Source organism: Ursus maritimus, unplaced genomic scaffold (assembly GCF_017311325.1).
Source record: "Ursus maritimus isolate PB19 unplaced genomic scaffold, ASM1731132v1 scaffold_31, whole genome shotgun sequence".
In the NCBI taxonomy this organism is placed as follows: domain Eukaryota; kingdom Metazoa; phylum Chordata; class Mammalia; order Carnivora; family Ursidae; genus Ursus; species Ursus maritimus.
The window spans coordinates 10,707,903-10,718,903 of NW_024425675.1; the positions used below are offsets into that span (position 1 = coordinate 10,707,903).

Consider the following 11,001-nt stretch of genomic DNA (forward strand, 5'->3'; position numbering starts at 1 on the left):
AAATACTATCTTTTTCTCATTTTGTCAAAGCTAAATCACTTTCATTTGTATTTATAGGCAAAATCATCAACATTACAGACCAGTAATCAGCCTCCCCCACAGGTAAGAAATTCTTTTCTTAAATCTAAGTCCCAGGGTTTCAATTAACTTAAATTTAGATTATACGAGGTTCTTAAAGTATTCCAAATGAAATCTACCCTGTAGAACTTTGAAATTAAAATATATTTGTTATGTGTTTAAGTCTAAAGTACTCCTGAAAGTCTGCTTACTGAGTTATGCTCTGAGGTACAGAATATCCCTCTGCTCTTTAGCAGGACTGAGATTTGCTACTATAATATTTTCAAAATTATGAAATAGGTATGTTTTTGTGTTTATACATGCAATGTGTAATAGACTGGTGACCAGCTTATTTTATTTTCTCAGAGACCACCTTGGTGGCCCTTCGAGATGTCTCCTGGTGCATTGACTTTTGCTATCATATGGCCTTTTATTGCCCAGTGGTTGGTGCATTTATATTATCAAAGAAGGAGAAGGTAATTTAGTTTTATAATTAACAATAGTGTGCAGTCTTATAATCTAGAGTAGACAGAGATTTCAACAGCAGTGACGAGGATAGCTCCATTTTATAGATATATTGTCATAGTAAAGGTTCTGTACCGATCCTGAGACTGAAACTATCTTGGAAATGATACCTAGTGGATGTCTAGGTACCTGTTAGACTTAAACAAATTCGAGTCCGATGTTTATTTTGGGCCCTTTGCTAACATGAAAGGACTATAGACTGTGGGTGGGGAAACAAATAATGCCTGCGTGCTCTCTGTACTTTTGGAATAGATGCATTTCAGAAGATTTTTAGCCTGGTGCTTGACTATCTCTAGAAATAGAGATTTTTCTAATTTGAGGGCCAAAATTGTAGCTTGGGACGCCAGGAGATACCTTAGATTGGTCTGAGAATAATAGATTGGGATCCTTGAAAGGGCTCTGAGATTGTCTAGGTTAAGAATAACCCGAGTCTCAATCTCTTGGTTTCAAAAAAATTCTTCAAGCATTTTTTTAGACGCTATGTAAACTGAATTACTTCACGTGGGTGGGCATATAGACCATCATTTACCCCACTCATGGCCTCACTTACTGTGTTTTTGGTGTTTTATCACCATTTGGCATTAAGTAACAATATGTGCAACAGAAACACATTTTTAAAAATCTACAAGTTTTAAATAATTATGGGTATGTTGTTCTTCTACCAAAGAACCCAAGTCCCGAATTAACTGTACTTGTTACCCAAAGCAGAAACAAGACATTTGCCCTTCTCTTCTCTGAAAGGGGTAAGCAGCACACTAGTTAGTGTCAGCGCTCCAGTGATGAAACTTGATGGCAGAGAAACTGAAATGCATCGGGATTTGGGTGAATCCTTTCAGTCTTCTTGCTTTCTGCTTAAGACAGTTCGACTTAGGTTCATAAGAGAACTAAATAAGTTCTGTGGTACATTCATGTTCTTGGAGTACACCCGCCCACTTGAGAAAGCTTGAGTAGGAGTTCAGAAACAAAAGCTGCTCTCGCAGTGTTATTACCTCTTTTCTAAGTCATTTGTATAAATGTCATTTCAGCTGTGGGGAAGGTGGGTGTCAGGGTTCGATAAACCTGAGTTTAAGTCCTTTCTTTTTTTCTTTTCACACATTTTACATTTCTCCCATGATGGTTGGGTTTAGTGCTATACAGTGGGGTTTTTAAGATTTTATTTATTTGAGAGAGAGAGTGAGCGAGAGAGAGAGAGCATATGGGAGCAGAGGGAGAGGGAGAAGCAGACTCCCTGCTGAGCAGGGAGCCCAACGTCGGGCTTGATCCCAGGACCCTGAGATCATGACCTGAGCCGAAGGCAGACGCTTAACAGACTGAGCCACCCAGGTGTTCCTCACACAGTGTTTTAAATTTTAATTTCCCTGATAAATGGAGGGAAGTAGAACCCAACCTTTTTTCACTTGTAGTAGGAGTGCTAGATTCAAGCAGCAGGACACAGTGGCACTAAAGTTAGGTGTTGACATATTTTGCAATGTATTTCAAAGTTCCTTTTCATGTTTCCTTTGTTGAAAGTTGAGGGTTGGAGAGTAGAGAAATTCGGCATGAGACAAAAACCCTAAAGCTTATTTGGGTTAATAATACATGTTAGGCTTCAGTTTGCAGCAGCTTGTTACTTTATTAAAGACTGAAAAAACAATGACTTTGCTTCAGCAATCACCAGAAATGGCCATTTTTCTAAAAGTATTTTTTAAGATATTCCTTACTGGTAGACATCTACACCTTTTCTCCTATACCTGTTTTTAATATTCCGCTTTGTTGTTGTTGAATCTTCATCAAGTTTTCAGTATGTTAAGTGTTTAGTCCTTCCAAATTACTAATTATTTAGCAGTGTGCAACTGCATTTTGATGAAATAGTGTTTGTTTTTTTTTTTTAAAGATTTATTTATTTGAGAGACAGAGCACGTGGAGGGAAGGGGCAGAGGGAGAGGGAGAAAGAGAGAATCTCAAGCAGACTTCCTGCTGAGCCTGGCTCGATTCTCAGACCCTGAGATCCTGACCTGAGCCAAAATCAAGAGTTGGATGCTCAACCGACTGAGCCACCCAGGGGCCCCTGATGAGATAGTGTTTTATATATTATTTGTTTATATACGTAACAAATTAACTGGGGTTGGAGATAGAGCCATGTTTGATACGGAAATACGTTTCAGCCTTGAGGGGACTTAGATATCTTTTCATCTGGATGTGTGTAGTGATTTTTAATCTGACAGTTATAGGAATGAAAACTAGAGAGCAGTGTGTATGGTTTGGTGGAGATGGGTTCTGTGTTAGAGGATGAGGAGAAAGATCCAGAAATCCAGTTAGAGTGGGAAAGGTGTGGAAAGGAGTGGGTGTGCCCTATTCGTAATAGGGACGATTCTGTGCCTCGACCCCTCTTATAGCGTCTGGCATGTAGTGGACTTCCAGTAAATGTGTGCTGAGTTCATGGCCGAAGGCCCATGATTTATAGGAGTTCACGCTGAAGTACTGTATGATATAGAAAGTTTTCGTTTTATTTATTTATTAAAACATTTTTTTCCATTTTATTTAATAAATATGCCTCTGGATACAAACACACGGAGAGAGTCCCATATATATGTAAAATAAGTAGCTGTCTATTTGTGGTAAGCTTTTTGAAAAGATGTTTTGTTTTGTTTTCTTAAGCATTAAAAGTAATGTGTAAGGTCCACTGCTTGATTTTTCCCCCCAGTGCAGAAGAGTCTAAATTCAAAAGTAAATTGCTCGCAGGGCGCCTGGGTGGCTCAGTCGGTGAAGAGTCTGCCTTCGGCTCAGGTCGTGATCCCAGGGTCCTGGGATTGAGCCCCACGTCGGGCTCCCTGCTCAGCAGGGAGTCTGCTTCTCCCTCTGCCTCTGCCTGCTGCTCCCCCTGCCTGTGTTCTCTCTCTCTCTCTCTGTCAAGTAAATACATAAAAACTTAAAAAAAAAAAAAAAAGTAAATTGCTCACATTATCACTCTGCAGTGGATCAGAAAAAAACCAAAAAACAAAAAGACATTTTTTCTGAATGTAGTAACACCTGCAGACTTCTTGTTCAGAAATTGGCCCTGCGTGGCCTCCTGTGGTTCTGACTCTTCCCAGTTACCCAACCTGACCATTCTAGTAAAATCATCCAGGAGTAAAATACTAAAAGCACCCATGTTAAGTCCAAAAGACTACTCTTGAGCTTTTACTTTGAAGGGAAGGATGTTAGTAACCACTTTTTTTTTTGAAGATTTTATTTATTCATTTGAGAGAGAGAGAGAAAGGGAAAGCATAGAGGGAGAGGCAGTGTGAGAAGCAGACTCTTCACTGAGCGGAGAGCCCAATGCGGGGCTTGATCCCAGGACTCTGGGATCATGACCTGAGCTGAAGGCAGACGCTTAACCGACTGAGCCACCCAGGCGCCCCTGTAACCACTTTTCTTAATCATTCTGCCCGGGTCATAATTAGGCGTATAGTTTTCTTGGGGCACTGAGCTTTCTGTAGAGAAGGTTCTAGAAACAGGATAGGTGTGGGGAAGATCTCTGTGGGAACACTCTTCAGGTGGACCCTGGGGCAGATGGTCCTGCCTTGAAAAGTCAGGCGCAGGCTTCTGAGGAGAGGAAATCTCATCTGTACAGCCAGAGCAGATAGTTGAGCGGGCACGGCAAAAGGCATGATGTTTCCCTCTACCCTTAATCTGTTGTTTTCTGTAACTTTTCTTCTCTTATCACACCATACCCTACATTTTGCAAGTTAATTTAAAAAGAAAAAAGGACAAAAAGATCTCATGAAGAGCCTTGAAAAACATTCCAGAGTTCTGAAAATACTGATCGGAGGTTTATGTTTATTCTATTAACCTATTACAGGAAAAGATTGAGGGTTCAGAGAGTTGTATGTGTTTTTGTAAATCTGTAGAGGATTTTGTGTAGTTATCTACATCACATGGGTTCTCAGTAAGTGTTGCTAACTGTTCATGCGCCTTCCAGCTAACGTTCCTGCTAAAACCTCACTCAGGCTGTTAGTCTTTAGACCCACCCGTAATTCTGGGGCACCTGGGTGGCTCAGTTGGTTAAGCATCTGCCTTCAGCTTGGGTCATGATCTTGGGGTCCTGAGATTGAACCCCAGCCCCACTCGGGCTCCCTGCTCAGCAGGGAGTCTTCTTTTCCCTCTCCCTTTGCCCCTCCCCCCAGCGCGTGTACCCACTCGCTCTCTCTCTCTCTCAGATAAATAAATAAAGTCTTAAAAAAAAAGAGAGAGAAAGGACTACCCACAATTCTGTTCTGGCTCCAGGGGCCTTTTTTTCCCTTCATGCCTTGAGGGCTCTCCCTCTGTTATTTGAAAATCGATCTGATTATTTAAAATATCACTCCTGCCAAGGAAGTGTACGTAAGAGGATTTCTACAGAAGATAAAGGGTGACGGTATTATCCAAAATATCACTGCTGCCAACGGGGTTGCATAAGAGCATTTCTACAGAGGTGAGGAATGAATCTGTAATGAGAACGTTTCAGGCATTTTGGCATCGTGAGTTCTGGGGAGGAAATAGAGATTTTACAGCTGTGGGACCCTTGCTAGACCTCATATCATACGTAAATTGTTGTGTCTTGTGCTAACAAGCCCACCCTTCTCTGATCACTCATTCACTCTGCTCTCACTGAAACTGTCACATTATGCCTATCCAAATTGTTAGTTTATATTGTCTCTCCCCACTCCCAAGCTAACCTGAGAGCTCTTTTGAGAGCTGAGAGCCTGCCTCATTTATGTTTGAATTCCCAGTGCTTGGCAACAGTGCCTGGAAAGTAGCAGACACAAAATATATGTTGATTTTTTTATAAGATTTTATTTATTTAGTTGACAGAGAGAGTACATAAGCGGGGGGGGGGGGAGGCGGCAGGCAGAGGAAGAGGGACCCCAGGACCCTGGGATCACGACCTGAGCTGAAGTCAGACACATAACCAACTGAGCCACCCAGACGCCCCAATATATGTTGATTAAATGAGTAGTCTAGGTTATACATCTATCAACCTTTTGTAGTCTTTTTTTTTTTTAAAGATTTTATTTATTTATTTGACAGAGATAGAGACAGCCAGCGAGAGAGGGAACACAAGCAGGGGGAGTGGGAGAGGAAGAAGCAGGCTCATAGCGGAGGAGCCTGATGTGGGGCTCGATCCCATAATGCCGGGATCACGCCCTGAGCCGAAGGCAGGCGCTTAACCGCTGTGCCACCCAGTCGCCCCCAACCTTTTGTAGTCTTACTCAGCTTTTTTTGTTTCACAACTTTTCCAAGTTGTGAATTGTATTAAGCCAAAACTCTGAATTGTATTAAGCCAACTAGAAAACGATAAGAAGTAATTTCTTAAGGACTGTTGTTAATTTTATTGTATGATTCTGAATGTGAGTATTATTGTTACGTTATTGTTCAAAGAATTCTCTGGTATGGATGTGTTTTGTATTCAGGTTGCATTTATATTCATAGGAAATTGGTTTTTACTTTCTTTTTAAAGAAAACTGAACTGAAGAAAATGGTATTTTACCCGAGAAGACTACTGGGCCTGAATGACCTCAGAATGAAATGGAATGTGGAACTCACAAGAAATCTCAGTCTGTGATGATTACACTTCTTTCTGTCGTCCAATAGTTTGGTTTGTGTACATATATACATATATATATTTTGCACTACACAAATGATAACATTTTAAGGACTAATATTGCTGATACTTGAATAATTAATCTCAACTAGGTTATAAGTAGCATACATAGATTTGCCCTACCCTTGAACTTGAAGGACATTATTAATTATTGTTTGGTAACATGTTTACCTGATTATCTACCATAGAGAACTATAAGCTGCTTTTCCAAGGTACAGTTGTGATAATGAGATTTATAACTGGATATTTTTAATTTTCTGAATTAACTATGAGAAAGAATGCAAACAAGGAGTGAATTTCAAATGAGATTGAATCAACTTTCTATCTTAGTCACTGAAATGCCATCCAAGGAATAGAAAACTGCTGGAAGAATCTTCTCCACATCCACTCTGTGGGCTGCCCCTAACCTCTCTGGGCATTCACAGCGCTGACTTTAGCGCTTTCAGGCGTCGTTATTACAGAGTAGAGCCCTTCGTACAAGGCTTACTTCTTACAAACGAACACAGACTAGACATAACCTGCTGACAGGAATGATGCATTGGCTTCAAGTAGGTCTGAAAGTATACTCTGAGCCTGCAGATCATTGATAAGATTTTATTCAGTCGTATACATTTATTCCTTTCTAATCGCTTTTCTTTAACTGAAGATATCTTGTTTCTGCTTCATAGGGTGCTTTGAAATATAAAATGAAAACTTATTTATACTGTTTTTACAGAGGTCAAAAAGGAAACACATGAAAATCACTTTTCTGCAACTGGTAAACTACACAGACTGCACTCTTAACCTCTTAGTGCCTCCGTTTTTCCTTCAGGGTATAATATTTGAGATATACCTGTTTCACAAGGGTAATGGAAGGATTTGCAAGCTAGCAGGCCATATGCTTCCATATGAATAAGGCACACCCAGCTAATGTAAACTGAAATGCCCCCCCCCCATTTAGACTAAAAAGAAGACTGTAATTTAGATCCTTGAAGGCTTTGTTTGGAATTATTCTTCCTGTATTCTTCGCAAAACTCCACTCATTTAGATACACCTCGTACTGTAAAGATTTCTCTCATTCGAAGGCAAAGTAGCAATTACTTTTTAAGCATTCTTGGTATGTATGTTGTTGGGTTAAGCATCATGTGTTCAAGAGTGTTTTCAATAAGAAAGTAATTCTGTCCCTAGGGTAGAGGGTGGTTCTTTGTTGCTTGAAGAAAAAAGTATAAGAATAGAATTTGCTTTCCCCAGACTCTTTTTTTTTCTATTTTTTTCATGTAACTTGATGTTTTTTATTTTTTAATCACATCTTGATTAAAATGTGTCTATCTAAAGGGATTACTAATGTTTGCTTTTTAAAAAACTGTTCTCTAGTTATTTAGGGGGAAAAATGAAGTAACTGAATTATATGTAAAAATAAGGTTTAGACCTGTGGATCAGGGATTATTTTCAAAAATAAGATATCAATTTGGTATCAGAAAATGGTGGCTTTTCTCTTTAGTAAATAAATAATTAAATGCAAATTAATAATGTAAGCAGTTGTGATTCATTACAGGCAGTGGGAGGTAACTAACTCCTAGGGATAACCATTTGTATCCTATTCCAAAGTCTTATTTTATAGTTTGAAAAGCACTTTGCACACAGTTCTTGTATATATAAGTGAAGATGTAATTGTAGGATATAGTGGTACTGCTTTGTTTAACAAGAACGTCATTTAAAATTTTAAATTGACAGCTGGTATTTTTTTAATGATCTACTTCTTTTCTGTTTATTGTAAAAGTACGTTAAAAATAAAAGGTTAATGAGAAATCCTATGGTTTATTACTTGTTACTGGTAGAAGTACACTGATTATAAAGGATTAAATGAGCATAAATAGTGGCAATTCATAGAAAATAATCATGCCTCTCTCAGAATAAAGCCATGCTATTCGTACAATTTTATAAAAGTCCGAAAGTGGGATAAGGTAGAACTCCTTCAGTCATTTCGTTGAGAATATTATTGATCCCGTCAAAATCTTAGTTTCCATTCTTAGACCAAACAGATAGCTTCCCTCAGCCACTCAATACACCCTTAATCAGCCAAGACATCTTAAATACACATAGTTGGTCTTAGGTGGAATATAGTGAGAGGATTTGTGGTTTTTTGGTTTGGTTTTTTTTTTCCCTAGAGATTTTATTTATTCATTTGAGAGAGAGTATAAGCGGGGAGTGGGGGAAGAGGGATAAGCAGACTCCCCGCTGAGCAGGGAGCCCAACTCAAGGCTCCATCCCAGAATCCTGGGATCATGACCTGAGCCAAAAGCAGACATTCAAACAACTGAGCCAGCCAGGCGCCCCAGGATTTGTGTCTTTAATAGAAATATATGACTTATAACTTCTACAGATAGTGGTAAAAGTGATGTTAGCTATTTGTATCATTTAAGATACCAGTGTTCTGTGGCATGTCCTAAAAACTTAACTGCAGTGACTTGACCGAATAAGTTTTGGGTTTTTTTTCTCATATGCAAGAAGTACACAGGGCGCCTGGGTGGCTCAGTTGGTAAGCGTCTGACTTTGGCTCAGGTCAGGCTCCCGGCTCAAGGGAGAGTCCGCTTCTCCCTCTCCACCTGCCCTTCCCCCCCACTCATATGCTTGAGCTCTCCCTCTCTCCCTCTCTCTCTCTCCCAAATAAATACATTCATACATACATACATACATAATCTTTAAAAAAAGAAGAAGTCCAGAGGTAGGAAGCCTAGGTCTGGTAAGGTGCTTCCACAGCGCAACTGGGGACGCAGGCTCCCTCTGTCATTCTATTCTACCCTCTTTTATGTGTGGCTTGGGTCGTTCTGCTTGCCAGGTGGCTGCTGCTCACCTAGGTCTGATGTCTATTTTACAGGCAAAGATCTTTAGCTGATCAGGAAACAGTAACTTCTTGGAACTCTCACACAGGACGTTCCCTTTGTTGGCTAGAGCTGGTGTCCCACAGTTATGTCTTTGTCTATAAAAACATTATTTAAAGACTAAAATTATTCCAGTTTATACAGGTATAATTTTACAAATTTATTTTTGCCCCTATATAATAGGAAAGACCATGTGTTTGGGGCTTAAGTGCCCCCTTCTTCAGGTCTCTTCGTTTTCTACTTGTCTTTCCTTTCTGCTTCTCAATCCTTGTTTATCCTATTTTGTCTCCATTAATCCTCTTTTTTTTTTTTTTTAAAGATTTTATTTCTTTTTTTGACAGAGAGAAAGACAGCCAATGAGAGAGGGAACACAAGCAGGGGGAGTGGGAGAGGAAGAAGCTCCCTCAGAGCAGGGAGCCCAATATGGGGCTGGTTCCCAGGACTCTGGGATCACGCCCTGAGCCGAAGGCAGACGCTTAAGGACTGAGCCACCCAGGCGCCCCTCCATTAATCCTCTTTTGCAATGGTGACACATTTTATAAACTGGAAAATGATAACTGTCCTTTCCTTTTAAAAAACAATTGAACTTTTATTTATTTATTTATTTATTTATTTTTTTAAAGATTTTATTTATTTATTTGACAGAGATAGAGACAGCCAGCAAGAGAGGGAACACAAGCAGGGGGAGTGGGAGAGGAAGAAGCAGGCTCATAGCGGAGGAGCCTGATGTGGGGCTCGATCCCAGAACACCGGGATCACGCCCTGAGCCGAAGGCAGACGCTTAACCGCTGTGCCACCCAGGTGCCCCAACAATTGAACTTTTAAATACATATGTAATATGGGATGGGGGGAGGCATTGTTCTGTTACTCTGCCTAGCGTCCTTTCCTCCTCCTCCTGATAAAAGCACCACTCCCTTCTGTCCCTCCACCTTTGGAGAGAGCTCTTCCTCCCGCACTCATTAGGTGATTTCGGAGGAGGCTGTCAATGGAACACGCAGCTATGCCAGCCCTGCCCCTCCCCATACTACAGTGGTGGGCCTGTGACAGAGCTGGCCAGTGTATATCCCGTTCTACTGACCACACTGACAGTCTCAGGGATGGGCATATGACCATAAGTAGGGCAAGTTGTGCTATTCTCTGGATTTATTTCAAGTAATCAGGGGAGGGAATAATTTGCCTTTTCCAGAACGTTATATAGTTGGAGTCATACAGTATGTGGCCTTTAGGGATTGGCTTCTTGCACTTAGCAATATGCATTTAAGGTTCCTCCATGTAATTTTATAGCTCCATACCTCATTTCTTTATATTTTCTATGACTGTGTTTCCATAGAGTTTTATAAAACAAGCAGGAGGGGGGCAGATTTGGGCCATAGGCTATAGATTGCTGACTTCTGATCTAGATAGCTGATTTCCTTATAGCCCGGGATCATATTTGATTGTATGGACGCACCACCGTTTATCCTTCCACTTGCTGAAGGACCTTGGTTGCTTCCGGATTTGAGCAGTTATGAATAAAGCTGCTGTAAACAACTGTGTGCATGTTTTGTGTGGTCATACTCATTTGGGTAAATTCCAAGGAGCATGATTGCTGGATCCCATGGCAAAGGTACGTTTAGTTTAGTTTTGGGGGGGAGGAGGTGGAGAGAGAGCGTGAGCGGGGTAGGGAGGGACAGAGAGAGAGGGAGAGAGAGAATCCCAAGCAGGCTCCACGCCCAGCACAGTGCCCAGTGTGGGGCTACAACCCTGAGATCACAACCTGAGCCGAAATCAAGAATTAGATGCTCAACCGACTGAGCCACCCAGGTGCCCCAGTATGTTTAGTTTTATAAGAAACTGCCAAAATGTCTTCCAGAGCAGCTGTACTGTTTTGTCTTCCCACCGGTAATGACTGGTGTTCTCGTTTCACGTCTTTGCCAGCATTTGGTGGTGTCAGTGTTTTGGATTTGAGCCTTTCTG

The 11,001-nt window shown here is 40.7% G+C and overlaps 1 protein-coding gene across 5 annotated transcripts in view; it reads left to right on the top strand.

Moving 5' to 3' along the window:
- ACBD5 (acyl-CoA binding domain containing 5) overlaps window positions 1–7,968 on the top strand; it is a 40,586-nt gene extending 32,618 nt beyond the window's left edge. For all 5 annotated transcript variants that reach the window (XM_008709666.2, XM_040645320.1, XM_008709665.2 and 2 more), the window contains 3 exons: window positions 58–102; window positions 424–533; window positions 6,041–7,968. In XM_008709666.2, coding sequence (XP_008707888.1) covers window positions 58–102; window positions 424–533; window positions 6,041–6,053 — 168 coding nt within the window. In that variant the 3' untranslated portion in view covers window positions 6,054–7,968. The remainder of the gene's footprint in view (window positions 1–57; window positions 103–423; window positions 534–6,040) is intronic.
- The last annotated feature ends 3,033 nt before the right edge of the window (window positions 7,969–11,001 follow it).